This window comes from Diplotaxodon limnothrissa, linkage group LG12 (genome assembly GCF_057381915.1).
Source record: "Diplotaxodon limnothrissa isolate DT_005_m linkage group LG12, D_limnothrissa_male_GT1.1, whole genome shotgun sequence".
Classification (NCBI taxonomy): Eukaryota; Metazoa; Chordata; class Actinopteri; order Cichliformes; family Cichlidae; genus Diplotaxodon; species Diplotaxodon limnothrissa.
In genome coordinates, this window is record NC_140607.1 from 17,017,282 (window position 1) to 17,045,222 (window position 27,941).

General features: G+C 40.4%; 1 protein-coding gene across 3 annotated transcripts in view; it reads left to right on the plus strand.

The window, feature by feature from the left end:
• The window catches only part of adgrv1 (adhesion G protein-coupled receptor V1), a 119,802-nt gene that overhangs the window by 82,595 nt on the left and 9,266 nt on the right, over positions 1-27,941 (plus strand). For all 3 annotated transcript variants that reach the window (XM_085367220.1, XM_085367222.1, XM_085367221.1), the window contains 4 exons: positions 7,369-7,485; positions 12,618-12,796; positions 15,780-15,937; positions 23,468-23,589. In XM_085367220.1, the coding sequence (XP_085223346.1) occupies positions 7,369-7,485; positions 12,618-12,796; positions 15,780-15,937; positions 23,468-23,589 (576 nt within the window). The remainder of the gene's footprint in view (positions 1-7,368; positions 7,486-12,617; positions 12,797-15,779; positions 15,938-23,467; positions 23,590-27,941) is intronic.

Consider the following 27,941-nt stretch of genomic DNA (forward strand, 5'->3'; position numbering starts at 1 on the left):
TATAAGGACGAGGGGTCTTCACAAAGTCAAAGAGACAGCATAAACAAGCCTGGATTTCCACATTCCCCAGACTTTAAATAATGACCCTAATGACACTGTGAATTTGTTGACAGCTTTTGAGTTTGTCCCCTATTGCTGAATCACCTCTGCCTCTGAAAGCTTGAGACCTGCAGGCTCTCACACTATTGTTTATTCTGGAAATACAGTATATCAGTTGATCCCAAAATACACGCTCCTGATATCATCTTCCTGTTTCGTGCAATCACATACATCCAATTACAGCACTGCAGTCTGTCCTCACGTAAGCAAAAGTAGCTGCAGCGTTGTGGCTGTTTGGATGTGAAACAGAACAAAGAGGGTGGGTGTTTATTTGCTAACAGCTGGCTCAGCAAGTATGTCCCAACCAAAGATTCAACCCAAAACACCTGTGAACTTTACTTTTCCCTCAGACCTTAAGCAACTGAGCACACTTGAAATAGCTGATCATTATCAGATATGTTGGGAGCATATGTGATTTTGTGAGTTGCATACAGAGGCTTTAAGTTGCAAAAATACTTAAATAGTTTCATTTTTTTTTTTAAAAAGCAAGAGTGCTACTCTGAAAATGTGACAGTAGGAGGAATCATTTTCAGTATTTTGATAAAGCTGCGTCATGTCAGCAAATGCTCAATCGCTTCTTCTTCTTTGCAACACACACTGGCCCACTAACCCACCTCTCAGCCACTTTTGTGTCACCTGTTTCTTGCAACTGGCTGCACTATATGTATCAGCACATTGAGGGGCTGAAGCATGCAAAGACTCTGATGTAATTCTGCATATTCTAGAAAGGTGTTTCTGAGGTGTTTGTGAGATGAGGAGGTATGAATGATTGCGATTAGAGAAATAAAACTGGTCCACGGTAAGTGAGAAAATTATGGTGGAAATGAGAGTGAAGTGGTAACGTTATATATTTCTTTTCCCCTTTTGTTTTCTTAAGCTCTTTCTGAACAAAGGCATAAGAGGAAACACCCAGGGTGCAGGCTGATGCTGGAGCCAGCTAGATCAGACCGGTAGCTGTTAGAGAGTAGGGGGTGGTGAAGGAGAAGGGAGGCGAGAGAAGAGGAGGGGGAGATGGGATGAAGGGTGGAGCAGCGGATGGGGTGGGAGAAGGGGGAAGAAGGGAAAAAAAAGATGTGACGAGGAAAGCTGGAGGTGGAGGAGCAGGGGAACGCAGAGGTTAAGTGTTTCGGGACACAATATGAGATGGATACTCTGGCAGACAGCTTAGACCCCACTCCATCAGTGATGTAATGCATATGGCAGATTCTATTTTTAGCCATCCTAGTACACTTAGCTCAGCATACAGGGCGATCGATCAGCTGCACACTGACTGTGAGTATTAGAGCTGCAGCCAACAGCACCTAAATATTTTGCCTCTGTGCAGTTTGATGTTGTAGGATTTCTCCTTTGTCGTGTTAACAAGTAAATATGTGTTTTTGGTGGCATTTTGCACTGTACATTATGTGTTCTTTTGTCTTTATCTTGACGATGTTGCTGCCGGTATCATTTAGATTGCCAGGAAAAGTTCATGAAAAAGGGCATTTAGTTATTTTTATGCCAGTTTGTTACAATATGTTAAATGGCCTGTATTTGTATAGCGTTTTACTTAGTCCCTAAGGACCCCAAAGCGCTTTACACTACATTCAGTCATCCACCCATTCACACACTGGTGATGGCAAGCTACATTGTAGCCACAGCTGCCCTGGGGCGCACTGACAGAGGCGAGGCTGCCGGACACTGGCGCCACCGGGCCCTCCGACTACCACCAGTAGGCAACGGGTGAAATGTCTTTCCCAAGGACACAACGACTGAGACTGTCGGAGCCGGGGCTCGAACCTTCTGATTATAAGATGAACTGCCAACTCATGAGCCATGATCGCCCCCTATACAATACAAAAATGTGTTTACATCTTGTCCAGTGAAAGTAAAATTATTCCCAAGGCAGTAGGAACAAAACAAAGCACAATAACAGCAGTGAATGGGGTGCTTCCAGGCCACAAAACAAATGGGGGCTTTCTGACATTTCTTGGAAATTTAGCCAAAGCGATGAATGAATAGTTATTGAAGCTCAACGTCATTGGTCTGATGACAAAGTCTGTGGATGAAGAGCTGCTTCTGTATTATTTTCTGTCTAATTTTCTTTGTTATTTACTTGTTTTCAGTTATGTTGTGGAAAAAAACTGCATGCCTGAATTGTATCTTTGTATACTGGGGCAATCGATTACCAGGACAGCTGGATGTGTGTGAGCTTTGGTGATTCCTGTTTTATCAGACACAAGAACATGCAAGCACACACACAGCACAGACTTCACTGACAGGACTTGTATTTAGAGTCCTGTATCACCTCCCAGTGTCGGCTGTGAATAAGTCTATAGCCTGAGGGTCTAGACAGGTTGACTCCCAGTGTGTTACACAATAGGGGAAAAAAGAGCCTGGAGACAAAAAGCAGATCAGTAGCTTATAAACTACCTGATAAACTTCATGTCCACACCTGTCACTTCCCCTTACTCTACCAACCTATTCCATATTGGTAGGTCACACTGCGAGTGGACTGAACAATGACATTCATACCTTCTTTGCTAACTTCTGTTAGCTAATTAGTTATAGCTATCCATGACAAACTGAGCCCTGTAACAGAGGCATCCTATTAAAAAATATAAATATAGTTTGTGTTTAATGTAACCAGTGATTCATTACCATTCTGACAGTTGGCTATAATCCCATTATAAGATTTCCATCTGAACAGTGACTACTACCCAAATGATCACTCCTCTCATCAAGTTTAACTTGGTAAAACCTCAAAATCCCATCCTTTCGTGAACCTCGGGACCAAAAATGGTCCCGCCCCAAAAGTGCTCTAAAAATGTTATATATCAATATTTTTTTCTACTTTAAATTAGTCAGTCTTTTAAAACTACTTCTGCTTAAAATATCCATATCAACTTTTAATTATATTTTCATTGTTTTAACCCTTTAAATCCCAGTTTTATTACATGAGCGCCCTGTTTTTTTAGCCCCAAAAAACAAAAAAACTAAATATTTTCCAAAAAAAACATTTGAAGTAATATTTGATTGTTATTATAATTAGGCCTTTAGATGGGTCAAAGATTGGCACCAAAATTCATTTTGACCTGCCATTATTTTTTTTGCAGGAGCACATTAAAAAATGCATGCCTAAGGACAATTCCCCAAAAAGTGCAATAAAAATATTAAATATTAATTTTTTTTTCACTTTAAATTGGTCAGTCTTTTAAAACTACTTCTCCCTGAAATATTCATATAAAGTTTTAATTATATTTTCGTTGTTTTAACCCTTTAAATTACAAAAAAACTAAAAAACTAAATATTTTCCCAAAAAAACATTTGAAGTAATATTTGATTGTTATTATAATTAGGCCTTTAGATGGACTAAAGATTGGCACCAAGAGTCATTTCGATCGCCTTTTATTTTTTTTTTCAGGACCAGAAAATGGTCTCCAGGCGGCAAATGCTCCTCCTCTAGGCCGAAATAAGTGCATGTTGCCGGGGTAAGTCGCGACGATCACCGGGGCACGATCACCGGGGACTGCTTTTTCCAGCCCACACGTCCGATACCACGTGACAACAAATACGTCATTTCCTGTTGACAAAAAAAAAAAATGCACCCTCTCATGGTCCTAGGGACCAAAAAATGGTCCCGCACGATCAGCGGGCGAAGCCGCTGCTGCACGCCGGAAATGAGGCTTCATTTCCGGCAGGTCTGTCCAAGCAGTCCGCTGTTTTCCAGCAGAGGTCAAATGTGAAGCAAGGGCGCCACCCGGTGGACAAATAAAAAAATTACAACTCTAAGGCCTGTAGTCCAAAACGAAACCTAAGCTGGAAACCTGACGATCCCTTTGACCGTAATTTTTCTGGCGTGAAAAATAGCGTTTATAATGGGTTTCAATGGGGCACAAATCGGCCACGAGGTTCGATAGTGGATGTATGCCTTTTATTCAGCCATTTAAGCTCATTTAAAAAACTCAGACTGAAATTTTAAAATAAAATGGGAAAAAAATACATGTTTGAAAATTTGGCTATACTCCATTAAACACAGTGGAAATGGCGTGGAATTAAAAAATGGAAAGGCCACGAAATGGTCCCAGGTCCTACCAATAAAATTTCTTTGGCCACATAATAAGGGGAGTAATCATAATGATTAAAACACTGTAAGCGTCAGGGTGCGGCTGTGTGGCAGGCAAGATGTGGATTCAAATGCAGGACTTGGGAGAAAGAACATGAACTCAAAAAGCAGCTTTAATGCTGAACTCTTCACCTAAAATACAAAATAGACAGCGACTAAGCAGGCGCAGATGATTCAAACGCGAAGAATCTCCTGGGAAACGTGGAACTAGAAAACACACAAGCACTAGGGATTATGAAACAAAGGACAAGGGGAGACTCAGACAAGATATGCATACACAGGTAACGAGGGGAGATGAAGCAGGTGTAAGGACAGTTACAGATACTAATCAGGAAAATGAGCCGAAGGAAGTGAAACCTAACACAAAAACACGGAGAACAATACCATAGCAAGTCGTGACAGATTTAGCTAACTTTGATTCAGTGCCCTACATAAGAGTTAGTTGTCAACCACATGATATGAAGTGTGATGTATTAATATGTCCCTGTTGAGTGGTAACAATAGAGTGAGAACAAAAGCAAAAAAGAGAGCCTGCTCCTCATGTGCTTGTGTGTATCTGTTTGTACTACTACCTACTGAATGCCTGTTGGACAAGGCAGATAAAAAACAGACGAGTTCTAATCAAATCAAATCTTTAACTTATTCAGAGTGGTTGCTTTTACCTCGCTTCTGTTGTTGAGAACAAGAACAGTACAAAAACAGAGCCTCGTGCATTTCTAAGAGGCAGTTACATGTTCAAAGCACTGCATATGTTCATTTCAGTCCTTTGCCTTTCCCCCATACATAGCTGTTTCTCTGTACCTGTCATTTTGTCACCGCCTGCCATTAGGTTCACTTCCTGCGACTATTAAGCTATTTCACAAAAGGCTATGGTAAACTTGTGTGGATTCATTGGTCAAAGCTGTATTATTGCATGAAACGGACACAGAATCTGACCTAAAAAATCATGAAACTCTTACAATGAACATAGCCAAGATGCCAGTGAGGCCTTGGACCTCACGTTATTACACGAGGTAATTATACTTTCTAGTCACTCTTGCCCTTCTTGCTCTGGCACTTTTTGCTTAGTACCTATGGTCAGGCCACACCCATCTCCCAGCAGGCTGTTTATTTCGATTCCAGCTACGTACTTGTGAAGTTTTGTGACTTTATTTTGTACGTTTGCAGTTTTCTCCCAGATATTTGAATCACCTCTGTGGTGTCTCTTGAACCATCATTTGTCCACACAAATGGCGAAAGCAACATCTTAGCTACACAATCACAGCTCCAATGTCTCAACATGTAAGCACCTACTAAATTATTTACAAAAAAAAAGTTATCTATTCCAATTTTGCCATGATGATGCATACAAACTCACACACTCAAGGTGAAAACAATATTACCTGTGCTATCACAGCTGCTGATAAACTGAAGTACACATTAAAGAGAATGTTTAGTATTTATTGTTACTCTGCTTGGTTTTTCAAAGTTATAATCTTGGTGCATATATCTACATCACGTTGGCTCATGATTTTATATCTTGCAGATTTTAAGCATTTGGTAATTTTCCCCCATCATTTTGCTTTTAGGCGACATAAGCATAACTCTGCTAAAAATACCTAACCCTGTTTTTTCCCATAAGCTACCCAAACAGCTTGTTGATTCAGGCATCATTCCTGGTAGCTCATGCACGAATTTCCTTCCTATGCCATCCTATCCACATACACACCCTCCAGGGCTTGGTGTACCAATGAGAAAGTGACTTATGATTCTTAGTTTCCTTAAAATAGGGACTGACTTTTCCTCTCGCTCAGCAAGAGGATGCAGACAGGGTTGGGAAGTGCTGGAAAATCCAGAAATGGACATTTTGGGATTTCCTAGGTTAACAAAAAGTTAGAAAATATGACCGACCAAAATTTCAGTGGAAAACCTATAAAGAATAGACATTCGAGAAGTGACTGCATGACGTCAGCCTATTTAAACATGCAGTATTTGTGGTGTCATCTAAAAGGCAACAAGTATAAGCTGTGGGTCAATGAGTTTGGAAAACAGGTTTCACCATGCTTATGCGGTAACTGTACAGACTGACGTGATGAAATCAATGAAACCACAGAGTGCTACTGGCTTACTAAAGCGCACGGTCTATATATAATGTATATTGTAGTATCAGTATACACTGAGGTGTTTCAGAGAGGTAGATATCTGTATCTGGTATCTGATCTGTAAAAACTGTGACTGTTAAAGTCAGACCTAATTACTCAAAGATTAGATGCTAGTTAAAATTGAAATTTATTCAGCAGACACCTTTCTTATTACCTAAAGCCGTTTTTGCTACTTGTTTGTTGACAATAATGAAAATGTAGGCAACACTTGAGACCAAGTTATCATTCTTCCCACAACTCTCAACTCCTGCTGTCGTCCATTCACCCCCTATCTGGTCCATGGCACTGGCAGTGATCCGACAGGCTGCAGGTTATGTAACAATCACCCGGCCGCTTTGGCACTAGAGTTTAATAAAACTTTCTGATGGACAACAGAGCAGCAGTATTTTGTGCTGTCCTCATGGGTTTTCGACACAATCCTGCCTCTAGTCATATAGATTGCATTTTTGCCCCATTGCATTCATGCTTATGAAACTCGCTCTCCCTTGCTGCTGTCTCTTTTGCCTTCTCTTGCTCGCTCTCTCTCACACACACACATATGCACACTTTCCACAAGCTGTTTTTGTAACGTGCATCACCCACACATTTTTGCATTCTTTGTGTGCGTGTGGGATGAAAGGACGATATGACAAAACATATTTATCAGTGTTGTAGATGCTTTTACTTTTCCTTCCGCCTTCAGAGCTTGCTGCAAGGTGATGTAACAGGTCCGCAGGATGGGATATCTCTCTTTGGGAGGTGTGCATATCAGAGTCCTGCAGTCTTCTTTAAAAATGTATACACTATATAACAGGCAATAAATGGCCTCATGCTCAATGTGGACTGCTGACACTGCACTCAGCCTGTGTGGGTGTCAGTTTGGCAGGCATGCAAAATCTGACTGTGTTGTGTAAAATCTGCATATGCAGTAGTTGAAATGAAAACTTGTTGCTTTGTCTTTATAGTCACAAGGATGAAAAGTTGAGTTAAAGACAATACTAAACTATTTCAAATGTGTGTTTCTCTTTTTATCATGTTTGTCTGCAGATTTGTTTCCTGGTGTCAGCTTTCCGTGGCCAAGTGTTTTCAGAGGACAGCTGTGCTACTCTGGCGCTCTTCTCTCATTATTTCCATCTCAGTCAGTTCTTTTGGATGCTCATACAGGTAATGATAGGTTCACAGTGAACACTAGATACATGTGAGGAGGAAAAAAAAAACACTTTTGATTTCTGACAAGTGGAAAAAATGTATCTTTCTGTAACTGCCTTTTGCATTTGTGTAAACAACATTTGGAAGAAGCGACTGCTATGACAACTGAAGATCGATGAGATACAACACATGTGCTACGGCAAGGGGGAGAAAGGACGTCAGGTCACCCAAGACTGGGTACCAAGTATGACTGAAGGAGCGTTAGGTGCAAGAGCAGCTGACCTCACTTGAAGAGGTATACCAGAGAGACAGAAGCCAGGGGAATAAACCGCTCCAAAGAACCAAGGCATACTCTGCTAATTGACGAGAGACACCCAGAATAGCTAACCGAAGGCCAAACAGTCCTAATCCCCAAGGATCTCCAGAAAGGACCAGTCCCATCCAATTACCTGCCTCAGTACCACGTGGAAGCTCCTGTCAGACATCATAGTGGCACATGGCTCAATACATAAACAGGGCACAAAAAGGAATTGGCAAGGAATACCCGATTGGAAAAACAGTTTGGAGCCTTCATCAGGAACTCAATGGGGATGTGGTGAACAACACTAGAGGCCAACTTCAAGCCTATAGCACATGTCACCATCAAGTGTCATTGACAAGATTGGCTACAGATACCCACTACGGAATAGAACAATCATCAGGCGCCATGGATGACGTCAAGCTGTATGCCAATAGTGAACGACACATTGATTCACTGATCCACAACACTAGGATCTATAGTAATAACATGTGAATGTGAATGTCATTTGGACTGGAGTGTAGGCAGATGGTAACAAAGAGATGGAACATACTCAGAACTGAGGGGATCTCACTACCAGAAGGCAACATTGCAGACACTAAGGACAGCTACAAGTACCTGGGAATCCCACAGGCAAATGGGAAACACGAAGAGGCGCCTAAGAAAGCTGCAACCACCAAGTACCTGCAGAGGGTAAGGCGAGTCCTGAGGAGTCCGCTGAATGGGAAGAACAACACATATGCCCTGCCCATGATCAGATACCCTGCTGGGATAATAAACTGGCCAAAGGAAGCCACTGACATGAAGACAAGGAGGCTCCTGACCACATATGGTGGGTTTCACCCCAAATCCTGCACTGTGACACTTTACGGAAAATAGCCACAACAGACCATGTGCTTAGTGAATACCTCAGGCAATAGAAACCCAAGAAAGAAGTGGAGATGGAGAACAACCATCACGGAAGGACAGGCCCCTGCACAGTATGTACCAGCAGATAGAAGAAGTGGCTGGATCCAGAGATCCCACCAGTGGCTGGACTGAAAGACAGCACAGAAGCACTAATCATCGCAGCACAGGATCAAGCTCGGAGCACAACATAAATAGAAGCTGGGATCTACCACACCAAGCAAGACCCCAGATGCAGGCTGTAAAAAGATGCCCCTGAGGCAATCCAGCACATAACAGCAGTGTGAAAGATGCTAGCAGGCAGGGTATGCATGGGACGCCATAACCAAGTTGCCAGTATAGCATATAGAAACATCTGCCATGAGTACTGCCTGGAAGTGCTGAAGTCAAAATGGGACATGCAACCGATTGTGGTCGAGAATGACCGAGCTTAGGTCCTTTGGGACGTCTGTGCTGTCTGTTTAAATATGATTCTCCACCTTCCTCCTGCCTATTTTATCTCATAATTTGGCATTGCCAAGGTTCCTATTCTTTCTTTTTATTTCATACATATGGCATTTGGTTTATGTGCAACAGGCAGTGAAATTTGATTGTTTTACCACATCTACTGGGGCAGTCATAAAGTTACCAGTACACTGCACTGGCATACCCTTTGCCCAGGATCACCTTATAATACCTTACAAGGACCCTAAACAGCTCTTTCTTAACAAGACCTTCTTATTCTCTTATTTCTTTCTTTGCATTATATTGGTCAACACCAAAGCCACCCAGGATTTTTAGGAACATGAAGACTGTAAACATACATCTGTGCATTGTAATTGTAGTTGTAATCCTGGAAAGAGTTTATTGATGACTTATGACCTGCTGCAATAGCAAAGGAATGCAGGGAGAGGTTTCATCAGCAGCTTTAGTGCTGCTGCTGTGATAAATCCTTTTCCTAAGTAATCCGCCTCCTAACGAGTCCTGAACTGCAAAGAAACAAAGGTAGTTGCGTAATACAGGAAATCCTTGGATGTTTGTTTATTTATTTGTAATTTTTGAAATATAACCTGATTAAATAGATTTGACAGACATTAGACAATAACTTTATCTATATTATTTGTCTGTGCCATACATATGTATTTGTTGTGTAATTCTTCCAAACAATCTTAAATCCACTTGATGACAATCAAGCTGAAGGCTCAGGCTCAGTTGTTGTCATTTTTTGTTTTTTTAAGAAGGGAAATGAGATTTATCACCATCATAAATCACAATTTATGCTATTATGAGTCAAACTGAATTCACAGTAACAAAAATACCGTCACATAAGACACATGTTACCAATAGGAATGGTATCCCTAAATGAACTTCCCCATCTACCCATCTTTTCCCACCTGTTGTCCTTCTCTTGCATAACATTTGCCTTGTTCTCATCAATCTTCAACCTTTTGTAACATGTGACATGCGTACGTGAACATAACCAGTGTTTACATAGGGAACATAGTATGTAATAATGTTATTGGTAAAGTATTATAAGATTAGCTGTGGCATAAGCTGACCACAGCAGGGTAATACTGGAACCATGCAACGGCGTACGTGTTGGACGCAGTGGGCTTTTTCTCATATCTGATTGTTTACTATGACTTCTGGGAGATTTTAAGGGATAAAGTCTCAGGCCGAAGGCTTTCATGTGGCTTAAGCGGTGTTAGAATTTGGATGGGCAGATCTGGAGCTCAAATAAAATTGGTTGTGACGTTCAAGCTGGTTTTAGACACACATGGTAGTAGTTAGTAGGGTAACAGCTGACTGGATCGAGTGAAGGACACAAACAGTGATTCACCCTGTAAAGAATTCAAATAGGAGGATTAATGAAGCATGAAGAAAAAACACTTAGGCTTTTGTTGGTTTATTTATATACTCACTCACAGATTTGTTTTGTTTCATAACATGCCCTGTTCGTTAAGGTTGAATTTAAATAGAGAGCCAGACTGTGTGATAGAAAAGGCAGATATGTTACAAAGGTAAGGAAGTGTTATTCATTAGAAGCACAATTTCAAAAAAGACGGGCAAACAAAGCAGGACAAAAGGAAGAGAGGAAGAAAAAGTAATACAACGTAAAGGCCAGGACCATGGCATTGTTCTTTAACACCCCTTCAAAAAATATCTTGTTATTTCATAAATGTCAACTCTAACTGTGAATGTAGCTGACAAGAAAAATATTACCGCCACCTTGGCTTTCACTGATGCGAGGAACCGAGACCCTTCCATCCTCACCAACATCTCTGCATTGACCCCAGTGATGTCTCACCACTCAAGTTTCCCTCAGATCAGGTAGCTGCTTTCAGATAAGTGGCTTATATGAGTGGGCGCCAGCAGCCCATCTCAGGGCATGACAAAGACCTGAATCAATAACAGCAGTGTGAGTGTGTGTAATTGAGAGTAGTGAGAACGGGCACGTCCAAAACCTGATCAGGGGAATATGCACTGGCATAAAGCTTGAAAACACACAATAATGTGGCCACTGTCCAGAGCAGCTATGTGTTGAATGCAGAGGTTTGCAGTTAACATCAGCTTACTAAAAATTGCACATTATTAAAAAAGTCTTAAAGGCATCAGGATTAGGATTTCTGGGATTTTTCCTGAGCTAGCTAGTGAAGCCAGGATGACACATTTCTAGCTTGCTAAATAATATCTTTATGTGATAATGCCTGTCCTGTCTCCTCGCCAATTAGTCATCCAGTCATTTGGGACTTTTAATACAACACCAATGGTTCATGTGACCAATTTACAACTGGTATTTACCTTCAGTGGTAACTTGCGGTTTTGGCTTTATTTGCACTGTGGAAACTAAATATAGCTCATATCTAAAAACTTGGTGAAGTAGTCCCAACATGATCTGCACAATCAAACATAACTGCAAGTAAATATTTAAAAAATACTGCATTTTTTTCTGCGGTGAGATTGAGCCAACCTATTATTGTGGCTCCATGAGTGATATAGCCACTGCAAAACAACAGCTCAGCACAAAGTTGCCCATAATCCCTTTACTGTACCACAATGACTGCAGTTTTCTCACAGCCAGTGAATAACACTTCTTGAATCTGACTGACATCATTGTATTATCTCAGGGGAGTCGAGCTGTTACACAACGGGAACCGTACAGTCTTGTTTGCTGCATCTGCTGCATCTGTGTTTGTGGGTTTGTGTTCATGTTGGTGTGGTTATGAAGCAAGGTCTTTTTGGGTCAGTGGTTATACAATATTGTTACGGAAGAGGTTGAGCAGAGTAATCATAGGGAGAGGTCAACATCATTTGACCTTGTGTCATTAGTTGCATCACATCTTCCTCTTTGCAAATGTGCTGCTCAAGTGCTTGCAAACAGATAGACATTATCAGCTGTTATTCATTACAGCTGTTGACCTGTTGCATAAATTTTAATAGCATTTCCTTTTTTTCATGTTCAAATGTAATACTTTATAGACTTTTGTTTTTTATGTATGTTAGATGGCTTAAAGCTTGTAAAACAGCTCGTAACGCACCATATATGAGCGAAATGTGAAAGAGAAAATGAAGTGTTAGTGTGCTTCACATGAGGATAAGACATCGTCTGCTTGCTGTCAACAGGTGTTCACATAAGCCAGTTATGCAACAGTGGATGGCTTAGTAAAGCAGATAGATGAGACTATAAAAGCCTTCTAGATAACTAAGCAAACATAGATATTTTTGGGTGTGATATGCGGATGGATATACTTGTGTGTTTTTGTGTTTTACTGACTATAAAGACCAAATGTGCACACAACCGAGGAAGGTTTAAAAATCATCAAAGGGGAAGATGTCGAGCCTTTTCTCCCCCTTTTATTTATTGTGCTGCGATAAGTTTAAGATACATTTCATAGTCTGTAAAAGTTACTTTTTTATTTTTATATCCCCGTGAATAAGTTGTTTTCTCAAACTGTTTTCTCAGGCGGTGAACTTCTGGCAAGTGCTCGTGATGAATGATGAGCACACAGAACGCCGATACCTGCTCTACTTCCTCCTGGGGTGGGGACTTCCTGCTTTGGTCATCATCGTCCTGGTCATCGTGTTACTTGGTGGCTTTGGATGGAAAATACATGAAGTATATGGACTGGTGCAAGGCGACGTGTGAGTTAGCAACACATGTAAATACACACACAAGTGGTCTTTTTGAACTGATGGCATGTATCCAGTGAATCGTAAGTACACTTAGGAGAGTATTTGTTAAACTGGTATGAGTCGTTTACAGTGATTTCAGTTTCTTTTTTAAGCTTAGGGAAATTCCACTTCAGACTAGGTAGAGCAAACAGAGCCAGTGAGCCTGCCCAATCAAATGACTGAATGAATGAACGTCTCATGTTTGTTTGCATGCCTCTCCCCACACTGAAAAACTTCAGTCTCGGAGGTGGAGTCTTTGAGAAATCGCGCCATACAGAGCCTTATATAGCTGTTTCCCTTAAATTACCTAAAGCACAGAAACAATAGAAGAAATCACTGTGTACAAAAAACACGTACAAAGGTCCCAACACAGGTGAGTTGCCCGTGTCTTTATGTGCATCCGTCTTCCATGTCTTTCATTTGTGAACAAATGTTCAATAATAGTCAAAGAAGTATGAAGCTGAAACTCCTAAACCACATCTATAATAAGTCAATGGTCTAAGGTGTGCCTGTTATCCTTGGGATCAAGTATCTGTGGGTGTTTCCTGTGGATGGGAGTGTGAAACAGTGAGCGCATACAGGAGAGATTTAAGAACATAGAGGAGTATTCAGTTTCCCAGGAGCACACCTTCCTCTTTGAGGACATAAGGCAGCTTTTCACTTCTTTTCCTTCTCTCGCTCTGTTTCTCTCCTTCGCTCTCTCCTCTTCGGTGTTAACAGCTAGTCTCTTGTTTTCTCACCACTCGTTTCAGTTTCGCCTTGCTTGCATACAAAAGTGTTAAGCTCACACCTTGTGTCAATAGACTTTGTATCCTTTAGACTTAATTGCTTATGGGAGCACATTTTTTTACTCTGTCTTTTTGCTTTCCACTACTATACTCACGCTGTAGTAGAGAGATATGGAGATTTATGGATAAATAAGTGCAGAACGGTGTAAAGTTACCATTTCCATGCCTCTACCATCACTGTTGTGCTGGGACATTGTCTTTCATATAGACCAGTTTGTACTTAACCCCAGCTATGTGCATTGAGCATATTAAGGATTTCTCTCTTCTGATGGTTATCACATTGTGAGGCAGTGAGTGACTGTAATGTCCCTGTGGTTTCTGCCTTTTTTAATCTTTATTGTGGATCATATGTTGTACATCTTTAAAAGGAAGAAAACAAAAAGCCAACTTTAACATTGAATCCTCTCTCACCACCCATGGACAACTGCTCAGCAAAAGTGGTCATAAACATTTCAGCAGCATTAAATTTTGTTTTGAATGAGTCTAGTTTGAGACTGATTACACTCATGAATATTTTGACCCTTTTGTAGTCTCAAGTTGCATCTTCCAAACATGGGGTCTTGTGATCACATGATTTAAGTAAAAATGTTATCATAGAGTGGTAACATAGGATCTTACTGTGGTATACATTTAAAAGAAAATCCCAGCAGCCTTTGGATGAAAACCCTCCATAAAAGGCATGATTAACTTTCTTTCTCTCAAGCTAAGAAATGGGTGCGTTAGACCCCTGGGTAATGTTTTTTTTTCATTCAATTCAGGAATCCCTGGGATTTCCCATCCTTGTGAGACTTTCACTATAGTTAGAGGTCATCCCCCTAGCAAGGCCCCAACAGTACAGCTGTCCATTTTCCACTGTATTTAGACTAGGGGCCCGGCTGTCTTTTTGTGACATGGTGATCCAGCGCTTTATTTGGCATAGCTCATCTTATGTTGTGACTACGACAGATCCAATTATTTTTCTGCAATCACTCAAACATGCGGAGGTCCTGTCTGATTTGATGCTCCCACCGAACCAGAGCGTGAATGTGTTTTGTGAAAAGGTTGTGGTCACATCAGTGTTGTTCTAGTTGTTTGGCAACAAATATCAAGGATGTTGATTTTCCCAGAGGAAAACCGCAGTTTTCTTTAATAAAGATAAACATGCCTGAAAGATCCTGAGACGGTAGTTCAAGAGGTTCACCGGGAAAACAGCATAGAGATGGTACTGTCAGTATTATACAGTCTAACTTCTTACTGACATTTTTAAAAAAAATTGTATTAATAATTCTCCAAAGAAAGTTCTTCTTTACCTGTTAAAAAGGATGAACAGTGGAAATCACGTGACCCCTATGGATATATATTCTTATAATTGCCGATGGATTTATCGGTGGTTGTGTCCGATGTGTCACAAAGCAACAAAGTATAAAGAAGAGTTGCGTTATGATTAAATTAAATTAAATATAGAGCAGTTTAATATTTTCAGTTTTTCCAGACGTTATCTGTGAGATAGATGTGTTCTTTATGCTATGGTGACACAAAGGATCACTGTTTGGAAATAGCAGCCAAAATTATTGCAGCCGTGTGAAAATTTCAGATTAAACAGAAATATTTATTAACTGCTTATATTCAGAGTCTAGTCAGAACCTCACAACAGAAACAGAAATAACAAATAGTGACATAGTTGCTGCAAAATGATGATTTAACTGCTAAACGACAAACATTTCGCTCTTATACAGGACTATAACTACAATACAACCAGATGGTAACCAGCTATGTTAAGTCCCCCACTCCAAAGAGATGTGTTGCAGAGAAGTTAATTGCAACATGTCGCCAATCTGTCTGCTTTTATAAATTAGACAGCAGTTATTTGCAAGCCTTCACTACTCTGTCTGAGAGTAATTGCAGTTGGTGTGATTTGGACCCTGACTGTTTGGAGATAAGTTGCCTCCCACCAGATAACCCGTGCAGTCACCTTGCAGTCAAAAGAAGCAGCTCATAGGTTGAGAATGTTGCATGTTCAACCTCTGGGGAACCCGCTTGTTGCTGCAACTACTTGAAGTTGTTTGCAGAATATAAAAATAATTCAGTGCAATCATCAGACAACTGGAGATTTTTTTCCTAGTTGCAAGATGGCTTATTGTAAGTTTTGTAAGTGTGTCTTTCATCTTATTTTCCTTATCTTCTAGGTGCTTTATCCCAAACATCTATGTAGCTCTGTGCACGGCAGTGCTGGTGCCTCTCATCTGTCTTGTTGCTGTGGTGGTTGTATTCATCCACATCTACCAAGTTACTGAGCAGTGGAAGGCCTACGATGACATTTACCGTGGACGGACTAACAGCACAGGTAAAAACCAAATATGTGACTACACACACAAACACACACAAATATATTAATGTATGCATAAGCAGAGATTTTATTATTTTACCACTTGCTGTTACCACAAAGAGATCATGAGAGTTACATCTGCATTTACACTCAGTCACACCCAATTTCTTTCTTTCGTGGACATGTACAAACACCACTAGGATGTCCCTCTGGAACGAAGCTACAAACAACATACCCTTATTTTGGGCAGAAGCTTTCATCCCCTATTTTCCAGTTTGCTGTTTGCTGGAGACAAAAACAGATTTAGGGTTTTTGCAGAAAGTGCGAACTTTCAGTTATCTAGCACACACAAAAACACCCATCAGTACAATGTAGTAGTAGGTGTGCAAACTTGTACATTTCCAACTTGTAGATTATTCAGAATTCTTGTTTGCACACACACACACATCCATCATGGATTTATGACCCGTACAAATCAGCTCTGTTTATACAGTGCAGTTAGTCCCTTTGGCCACACATGAAGATTCAGCCAAACCACTTTACTTGCTGATCATTGGGGCTGCAATCAATGGCCATCAGTGGGAATCAGCAGGCTTTAGCTTGTTTTGCTCAGTCAAGGCTCTCCGGTGACAAAGCCAAGCCTGAATTAGTGCCAGTTCTTTTGTTGGCAAGCAGCTTGCCCGCAAACTGTGCAGGAGTGTTGAGGCAGTGTAGATGCTTTACTGAGTTGCAGGTATGTGTGCATTATTCAAAAAGGAACAGCACTTTCTCATTCACAAACCAGGCTGAGGCAAAGGGCCAGCCTGTAGGATTTGTACTTCACATGAGCAGTTTTTTGTGAGGAAAGCGAAAGAAAATAGAGTAAATTGGACAAACATTTATGTTTGAAATATGATACTGTAATGTGTGATGATTCACAATAGCCTAAACTTTTGACCTATACTGTACATACATACACAATTGTACATATCTACATGCACATATAAACATAACATGCCCACAAACACACTTTAGTGCACATTGTATACTCCAGTGTTTGCAGTGTACTCTGCTGTTGTCAGTGTCTCAATATGTCTAAAGTCCAAAGAAGAATAAAACAATTATGGGAGAATATATTTATTGCTGTAAACACAGGCTACCCTTCTGCTCATTTCCCGGAATTACTTAAAGGTTGTATGAGTTGACTTAAAACAACAGGAACTGAACCCTGCACTATGCAGCAGCATGACAATCATGACAGTCAATAATTATCCCTATTATTTGTCCACTGCTTGCAGGCTCTGTGTGTGCTTCTGCAGTAATCCAAATAATAACTATTCATATTAAGCACTTAGAGTAAACTCAACCTTGACTTTCCCAGCCAGCTGAGATTCGTGCAGAACCTGCTGGACTGCTGATGCTATTTTGACAATGAACGCCATGTGCATGTTTTCAAATTCCTTAGTGAAGCAACAACCGATGAGATAAGCTAACAAGTAATCTGTGTCTGTCTGTGTGTTTGTGCCTGCATGCCTGCGCGCGTGCATGCAAGATTATGAGAACCGCACATGTAAAATTCACAGGACTGTGTGAAATTTAGCAGAACTTCTGACGTCAGTGAAATCAAGGAAGTGCGTTGGTGGGCTTTCATTTATGTTCCTCCCCATCAACAGATTTGAGAAAGTCTGGAGTTCTGCCAATGCAGGGCAGCGAATAATAATAAACGAACAAAAGGTACAACAGTGCATATCAGAAGCACAACAGTGAACCCTTATCTTGTGTTAGAAAGACTTTATGTTCTTGTGTTGCGCAAGTGACCAGACTTTAAGTTGAATGAATAACTATTATTGTTGCAGTTTTATGGCACTTAATGTTCCCCGGCTCCACTTTTAGCATTGATTGGTCAGCAGTATGGAAACACAAATAAATGATGGATAATGTTTAATTACTTAATATTGTTTTATTTACTTTGTGTGTTTGAGTGTTGCTGCTTTATTTGTATGCTAAGCGCATGCTTATATTTGTCATATCTTTATTAGTAATGGCCTTGAAATGCACATCCTTATTTGGACATTGTACTTTAACAGCTGATTGTTTTTATCATCTTGTTTTTAGTATTATTTTTTTTCCTTTGGTCATTACTCCTAGCTGTAACTAGATGCACTCAACACACGCTTACTCCTGCTTGTTGTTATTACAGCTGGTGACTTCTCTGTGACCTTAATGTTAGCACAATCTCGAGTTTCTTTCTGGTTGTTTTCCTTCTGTGCATGCTCACTTCTCAGTTTGTCTTCTCACACCAAGAACGCTGCACTGGTCAAATTTGAACTTGAGCCTGTCTGCTTGCCTGTGGAGGAAAGCAGCGTGTGTTTGTTGTACAGAAAGAAAGATAGCCATGACATCATTGAGCTTCTCTGAAACACAAAGCTTTTGCAGAGGATTGCATATGAATTCATGTCTGCTTATGCATAATATGAACACACACACACACACACATGCACAGCCACACAGGCTCTTTGCTTCTACTTAGTGGTACAAAGCCAAACAGTCAGTCAGCATTTTGCAGTTCGTCTCAACTCGGCTCTGGGAACCTGTTCTTACTGTGGGAGCTCTGGCCCGTCCACAGACAGGAATGTGCTTACATGGTTGGAAAAAGTCTAACCAGGGAGGGAGGAGATGGAGACAGATGTGCAAGACACACTAAAGCCAGAGAGAGAGAGAAAGAAAGAAATGGGAAAGATAGACGATAGAAATTGATAGATGGAAGATAGAAAAAAGTTGTTTTTATTTAACCTACACGTGTTTGTAGACAGTTTGTCCACATAAGGCAAACCGAGATGAAGTGTGAAATAATAATGCATCAGAGGCCGTGACCAAGGCCAACAGCGAAGAAAGCACTAAAAAAGTATGATAGAGCTAAATAAATAAAAATACTATGTGATAAGGAGCAGAAGTTAGAGCAGGGTGGAAATGACAGTGTGGTGGATGTGGCACCTAAGTGAGGGGTTTTTGTGCAAACCTGGGCCCGTGTCCTGTGTTTCCATCCTACTTGTGAAGAGAACTGTACACTCTGTCCTACATAACACCTTTCATGCAGACTGTAAGGAGAGTGACTCAACAGTGTAATTTTGAATCTGATGTTCCCTTCAAATCATCGTAAAAACAGCTTTTACGCCTCATGTAGCTGTAAAATTTATTATGTTTATCTTCTGTGACCCTGCACTTTTCACTTCAAGACACACACACACATACACAGCATCACAGGTATCGTGAGCCTAATAAAAATGTCTTTTACATTCTTTGATAATGCAATGTGGAGTTAGTTATTAATCTAATGTTTCATAAACAGATCAGTACTGTAATCAAAACCAGTTTCTTTCATCTCCGGCTGCTTGCAAAAGTGAAGCCATTCTTCTGTTTCAGAGACTTTGAGAGAGCTAGCCGTGCCTTCATTTCATCTCGCCTCGATTTTTGTTGATACCTGAGTGTTTACTCAGGCGTCAGTCTGTCATCAGTTAGCCGACTGCTGCACGGTTACTAACTGGCAGAGCAAGCAAGACCACATATCTCCCATACTAGCATCCTTACACTGGCTTCCAGTCAGTTTTCAAATTGATTTTAAGATTTCATTATTCGTTTTTAAGCCATTGCACAGGTTAGCACCCTCATACCTTTCTGATCTTTTGAACTGGTACACTCCTGCAAGATCATTGAGGTCTGCGGATCAAATGCTCCTAGCTGTCCCAAAGTCCAGATTGAAGCACAGAGGTGATCGGGCCTTTGCTGTGACTGCTCCTAAACTGTGGAACAAACTGCCCCCTCACATCAGGACCTCCCCAACATTAGACAGTTTAAAAACCCCTTTTTTCTTGTTAACCCACTTTTATTCCTTTGCTTTTAAATCAGAATGAGTTTGTACTACTTTTATTTGTCTTTTTTCTGACTCAAATCTTCTCATTTTATGCTTCTTTTCTTAAATTTTGTCATGTCTTCCTATGTTTTTATCTCCTTTGATTATTTTAAATGTACAGCACTTTGGTCAACAGTGCTGGGCCGGGTGCTAAAAGACTGTGCTGCGGACCTGGCGGACGTCTTCACCTCTATATATAACACCTCGTTGTCCTGTTCACTGGTACCATCCTGTTTCAAAGCAGCAACCATCGTTCCCATCCCAAAACAGTCAAATGTCACATGTCTGAACGATTTCAGACCTGTGGCACTCACCCCCATTCCCGCCAAATGCCTGGAGAGACTGGTCATTAAACACATCAGAGCTGCTTTTCCACCATCCCTGGACTCGCACCAGTTTGCATACAGGGAGAACCGGTCAACCGAGGATGCGATCGCCACAGTGCTGCACACATTACTGAAGCACTTGGAACACAGGAATACCTATGCACGGCTCCTCTTTGTAGACTACAGCTCGGCTTTTAATACCATCCGGCCATACAAACTCCGTCCCAAACTCCACCAACTGGGACTTAACTCCTCTCTGTGCAACTGGATTGTGGACTTCCTCACTAACCGTAGACAGAGTGTCAGAGTGGGTAAGAACACCTCTTCCACCCTTGTGGTCAACACCGGTGCCCCTCAGGGGTGTGTTCTGAGCCCTCTGCTATACACTCTCTTCACCCATGACTGTATTTCCTCCTGCGCGTCCAATCTCATTGTTAAGTTTGCAGATGACACTACAGTGCTCGGACTTATATCCAACAATGATGAGACAAACTATAGGACAGAGGTGCAACAACTAGAGTCATGGTGCCACGACAATAACTTGGTCTTAAACACCAAAAAGACCAAGGAGATCATTGTAGATTTCCGGAAGAGGGGTCATAACAACCATCTGCCTCTCTTCATTGGCAGTGAGGCGGTGGAGAGGGTGAGCAGTTTTAAATTCTTGGGGGTAACTGTGACCGAGGACCTGTCCTGGGGCAACCATATCACCTCAGTTGTACGGAAGGCCCAACAGCGCCTCTACTACCTGAGGAGACTGCGGAGCGCACACATTCCCAGATCTCTGATGTTGAACTTCTACAACTGTGCCATCAGCAGCGTTCTGACGTATGGATTTCTAGTGTGGTTCCCCAGCTGCACCAAGGCCGATCAGCAAGCACTCCAGCGGGTGGTGAAAGAAGCTGGCAGAATTATTGGAACAAGTCTGCCAGAGATCAGTAATATCTTCCCCACTCGCTGTCTGAGGAGGGTGCACAGTATCCTGCGGGACCAACATCACCCTGCGCGCCACCTTTTCCATCTGCTGCCCTCAGGGAGAAGGTACAGGTCTATACAGGCCAGAACATCCAGACTGGCCAACAGCCTGTATCCACAGGCTGTGAGGCTCCTGAACTCTCTGCCCCCCTCTCACGGACAATAACCATATCCAACTTCTTAATAGCAATGAACTGGTCTGCATTGGTGCATCATATCTTTATTCTCTTCCCCCTCCTGCCCCCCCCCCCCCTCTTTCTTAAATAGATAACTATCATATCTGATATCATATCTCACAGTACAATAATATTGAATGGGTTGCATTGTTGTATTTTGTCATGTTTCTCAGGTCTTTGTCTGAATTTCTACGAACATTATTGCTAAGGATTGTCTTATTGCATTGGAGTCACACTGGGTTAAATATGTACACTTGGGTTTTAAGGGGTATTTATTTATTATTTTCTTCTTTTTTTTGGGTTGTATGGAAGCCCCAAACGCAATTTCATTGTTCTTGACAATGACAATAAATAAATAAATACTAAATACTAATAAATACTAAGTTGTTTTTTAAATGTGCTATATGAATAAATCTGACTTTGACTTCACTGAATAACCCTGCACTTTATGTGTTAAAGCCATATTTTAGCTAAAAATCTGTATATATCTGTATATCTGTAAATCGGTATTGGTTGCCAACTGCAAGCACCTGATGATTTGACTACAGGCTTAAGTTTCTCAGTACTCACTTGTCACACCCTGCTTTAATCCCTCCACTGTTTTAGCTTTTTTACTTTTCTATTCTTCTCCCTACAATTATTTCAAGATGTTTATCTCAGCATATTAGCTAAGTATTAATAGGAGTCAGGCTAGTATTTGTCTGAACAAAGCAAAACTCATCACTATGGTGCAATACTCTTAATTTCATGGTGGTAGCACTCCTAGTGTTTTTATTTGAGATCCCACATTTGCAACATACTTAGCAGGGAGGATGGGTGTGGTGCTGGTAATGTGGATGTGTTTTGAATATTCTTTTGACAGTGTCCAAATTTGACTAGTGCATTGCACTTGTGTTGGTTAGCAGGCTAACAGATATCCTCCCATTTTTGTACAGCAAGAACAAGCAGGTTAAGAGAATTATTTGTGCAAGTAATAATGAAGTGCACTCCCTTTGTAAAATGTTCTCTGCTTTGTAAGGACCACTGGATACTTACTTAATTATCTTAAGTCTGTCCCTACTTCAGTGGGGTTTTTTCTTGAATTGTCACATCCTGAAGTCTGAGGTGACAGGATGTATTCCTGTCAGTGGGCTGCAGGTTGACTAGCTGCTATGGTCTAAAAGCAGTAAATGCTAAGAAGACCTTTTAAACTATGCACTTTTTAGTCGTATTGGTGAGATCAGTACACTTTGTGTCAATGCACAGTTGTTACAAGGTTTGTCAAAGTGTTACTCTCAGAACTCGGGGGTTGTTTTTTGTTTGGTTCAGTTTAAAATAAAATAAATAAAAAGCCATAGGTTCCCCCTTTGGTAAATGTGTAAATGTAAATGTGTGATGTTTGACCTCTGCATGAGGACGAGTATTCGTATGTTTCTCCATTTTGACAATCTATTTTGCACCCTTAAAATATAAAGTACATCTGATGTGAAGATGTTGACACACCAGCTGCCTGTTTGCACAAAGAAAAGAATTGTGCACACTGTCTCTTAGATCATTTTCAGCCCATCTTAGGCAGCTAAATGATTTAGTGGCATCCCAAATGCTGAATGGATGAAGCCCTGGATAGAGAGTACAGCTCTGATAGCATGTGTGCATGCGTGCTCATACTCAAGTATGAGTGTGTGGCTTTTTACCCTCCCTTATATGTCTCCTCACTGTTGCTTGAGTCTCTAATCTGAGTCCACGTAAATCCACATGCAAACCACAGGAAGTCAGAGAACTGTTGGAGCAGAAACGCTGCATCAGTGTTGTATTAGGGTTGTAAAATGTGGTTCATTAGACAGCTCCTGAATTAGATCCCCTTCCTCCTCTTTTACCAGACCTTGCTTTGGAAGAATGAGTATTACACCACAGCATATATAGTTTAATATCAAGAAACTAGAGAATCTAAATAGAAATGATAACACACCAGCAGCTATATTAATTCTCCATCAATTACTATGTAATGTACGGTAGTTATTCTGCAATATGCATTTGTTCAAATATGTTCAAATTAATAAGTGCATGAATGTCATACAGATAAAATAGTATCTAGAATCTGAGTTCAGCTGTAATGTATAATGTATTGTATTGGCTTATATATATTTGAACAACAGTGCTGATATTGTTTTCATTCTGTTCCTGTTGTTATCTTGTGCTCCAGAGGTGCCGCTGGTCCTCTACCTGTTTCTGCTCGTCTCCCTAGTTTGGTTGTGGGCAGGACTCCATATGGGCTACAGGTACCTGTGGATGCTCATCCTCTACGTCATCTTTAACTGCCTGCTGGTGAGATCATTTCCTTTTCTGTTTGTTTGTTTGTTTGTTTGTTTCCTGTTTGTGCATATGTTTTCTTCTTGTTGTAATTGGAGTACAGTTAAAAGTTATAAAGTTAAAGCACTTCTTTTTATATCTTCAAGCTCGATGTGTGTACTCTTTCTCCAGGTTTGATTTTTCTTATGAAAGATATTGTTTTTACCTATCTAATCTCAAATTTTCAGCTACTCTCTGAACTAAATGTTGCTGTAGCTGAAAATTTGAGAACGCTGCAGAGTCGGTGTCATGTCATGAGTGTGTGTGTGTGTGTGTGTGTGTGTGTGTGTGTGTGTGTGTGTGTGTGTGTTGGGGGGTGGAGAGGTATGATGAAGGGAAGTCCATTCACTTTGAAGGCCAGCTTTGATGTATCTGACAGGCAGAGTAAGAAGTGCCTCAGGTGTGGAGAGAGAGAGGCAGGGTTATCACTGTGTCATGTCTCACCAACGCCTCTCACTGCTATGTTTGTCCATCTCTCCACTTTATTTTTGTCTTTTCTTGGTCCCTTTGTTTGCATCTTTTTATAGTTTATTTACTCCCTCTGTTTCTCTCAGTTCTGTATTTCAGATGTCAGTGTAGCTAAGTAAAGATATTTCAAATGCAAGATAGATTACTCTACCACTAAATGCAGTCCAGTACATATTTAAATATTTGCACAGTGAGATCATTTTCACAAGCATGCCTCTGCATCACGCCACTACAGATTCCAAAAAAAGAAATAAGGATGGGAAGTGTAGATGCTGGGCTTCAATCTAGAGGCTTAATAAAAATATAGTCCCTATAACCAATTTCCACCTGTTCAAAAGAAACTGGACAAAATGAGGACGGTCATTAATGATCAAATATAAAACCTGTGCAACAATATCATCGTGAACTCTGGAACACATTGTGCAAGTTTTTGTGGATTTTTCTGCCTTCAGTTATGTCCTTAGTGAGGGAAACACATGCTTACTCATGTAACTGAGACATTTTTTTAAAAACTTTTGTCTTCTGGTTACTAAGGATTTAGCTGTGGCTCATTCATATCAGTAGCTTTATTACTTGTCTTTAAATTGTCTTCTGTCAATTTTACTTAACCTACTAAATCATACATTTTCTGGCGCAAAGGTTTAGTTTTGTAGAAGTGCTTAATGCATAATGTGTTTTTTTAAGAAGATGCCCACGAAGCTTTCTGGATCAGTTGTGCTTAGTTTTGCACAATTGATTGTTTTCTGTCTTATCTAGTCCCTAAATGTTTGCAGTGATCGGGTAGACCACCATGTGCCTGTAACATGTGCCACAAGAGGTCTGTGACAACCAATGTTGATATGTAGCATCTACATGCTAAAGACAACAGCGCTTAACATAAGTAAACATCTCCTGTTAGTCCAGTGACTGAAGTGAAGTGATGTCAGCAGCAATGGTCATTGTCGCACTCGACACTTCTTCATGACCAGCAATACTTTGTCCATCCCTGTGACATCACATAGCTAGTTTGATTTTATTTAAAATGAACTTGTGATTGTTAATTTACATGCAAAGTTTTTAAATACATTTCCTCAGTTCTGCTTGTGTTTCTTTTAACCTGGGTAAAAATCCTCTCACTTAGAAACATTTCAGACTAATAGCCTTTGTTTCCTCTCTAAATACTTTGATTTGTTCTTGGGCCCCCTCATTAGGCCCCTGAGTTATCAAAGTTCTTAGCACTGCTGTCACACAAACATACATCCGCCCACACAATAGTACATAAAAATCTCCTCTTTACGTTAATTGGCAGATGACTAGTAGTTTGATAACACTTTTGCTCTCTAAATGAGGACTTTTGGGCTTTTTGGTGGCGACGTACAGTAACAGCTAAAAAGAGCTTCTTGCTACCCTATTTGTATTTCAGCAACTTAAATGTAGCTTAACTTTAACTTCAGATAGGACAAGTTCTATCAAACTTTGTATCATCTGGAAAAAAAGAACTGCTGCAATTGATTTTCAGCCGTGCCTCATACAAAGTTCCAGCTAAAACAGCAGCCTCTGGGGTCTGCACCAAAAGTACCAGAAGTAGGGATTTATCAAAGTGGAACGGGTAAGGGTCCCAAAGGTACATTGTGTCCAAGGATATTGATTAGCCATAAACAAACTCATCTGACCCACTTTCTACAAAGCACCACTAAAGAAAGGTCAGGATGCTGTAACCATGTACGAAGCATGGCTGCTATCATATTTATTTGTATGCAAGATTTGGGTTATGTGTTTTTTTTTAAAGCACATTTAATTTGTTTAGCGGTGATGGAGGAAAAGCGTTGCTGTGAGAGGACTCATTGATCATTTTGTGTCACTGCAGAACTTCCATTAGGGACTAAATCGAAAAAAGAAAGTAAAGTTTAAAGAAAGCAACTGTGATACTTACTCTCTGTCATGAACACTCGAACAGCAAGATTTAACAAAATATGATGATTGTCACATTTCTTAACAGATATGACTTGGTAACTAGAGTAATCTTACTTTTGTTTCATGATTTTGTGAACTCAAACCCATATGGAATATTTTTAGGTTAACTAAAGAAATTAAACTGAGATATTTTTCAGGACACGGTGCTACAGGACTGCCTTATTCTCCCAGTATTATTATTCCAGTGCATTTTTGAACATCTTATCCTTCCCATAGGTTTTCAATGCCGTGAGCTTGGAATTTGTTAGGCTGTGCATCTCTGCTGCAAAGTCAAGTACACTTGTTTTTTTGTTTTTTTGTTTCCTTCATGCCGCGAATTTTCCATTAAGAGAATTTTCCATATTTACCTCATTGGTGTTGTTGATGTTAACTGCTGATTACTGAACACCATTAAACAGCTGCAGATGTTACAGCTGTGCACAAGTGTCTGTTGCAGAGCCCACATTGCTCTTTGGTTAGGTGCTGTAAAAACAACCTCTTGTTGCCAGCCGGGTATCTGTTAAAATCAAGCTGTGAAACACATCACATGTTTGCAGTTATACTGTGGAAAATGTGACTTTTTAGCCAACAGGCCACAGGGTTTTCTTTTCTCTCTACAAGCCTTTGATCCATCCTTTTACATAATACAGCTGTCAGTCACATCATGCTGAAATAGAAGACAATAATCAAATCACAACAGCACAACCCCTCATTATCTCCTACTGCACGTTCGATGTACCGATAAACACTACGTCACTGTATCCGTGCTGTCAGAAGCCTCACAGCTGTGAAGCAGGACCATGCTTCATTACAATTCAATTCAACCCCCACTTGCACATTCAGCCTTGGCACTGGCTAAAAATAGGACACAGGATATGTGTATATTTTTATGGAAAAGAAGGCGGTAGGCAATTAGCCGTGTGAAGCCTGGAAGTATTTAGGGCTTCGGTCAAACAGCTCTTTTTCTTTTAGCACAGAAAGCACAGAAAAATCTGCGGACACAGCACTTTTTGCAGTTGATGCAGTTTAGTATATTTAATCACTTTGAAAGAAGTCAGAAAACTCGAGAGCTATTTTTTAATTATTTCAGTTTTCTAATTTTATCATCTTGCCCTTTGTCTTACCCCTGACAAGCAGTACATTTCTTTAGCTCGTTGCTGTTGTCACTTTTAAACACCCTACTTAAAAACCCACAAAACAGAATGCTGTGTAAAATTGTACTCAAAACTTTGCAAATTATTTAAACACCATAATTAATTTAAAGTAGCACAAAGGCAACATGTCAAACTATGAGATTTTATTGTTTTTGATTTGATTCATTTTAAGGTTGATGCGGGCGACATGTTTTGAAAATGTTAGGAAACAGACCATAAAAGAGAAGCAGCTTAAATAAACCCTGCAAATAATTTGAAAAATTGAGAACTAAATATGAAATTAAAAAGAATTTGAGGATTTTGCCATCTCTGAAATGTAAGATCCTTTGTGTATCTCTGTACACAAAGGAGAAAGCCAAAAATGGCACAAATGGCAGTAATGTGAGATTCTTTTTGTGAATGCCTGCACTTCCTCCAGGATGAACACAAAGGGACCATCAACTTTGTTATCAGCACACATTTCAAAAGCCAGCATGAGGGTGTTAGTGCACCTAGCATGAATAAGTTACCAGCATCTGAAGGAACTCTTAATGTCTGCTACCATCCAGCAACTGTTTTCTTTCAACAAGACACCACCAAACTACATTTGTATTACAACAGCGTGGCCCTTTTGTAAAATAGCCTGCCTGCAGTCCAGGTCTGTTACCTATTGAAAAAAAAGCTGGCACATTATGAAACAACACTGCAGTGAAGAGAGCACCAAACTGTTGAGCAGCTTAAATCCTCCACCTAAGAATGGGAAAATATTTCAATTTAAAGAGTTGTTGTTGTCCA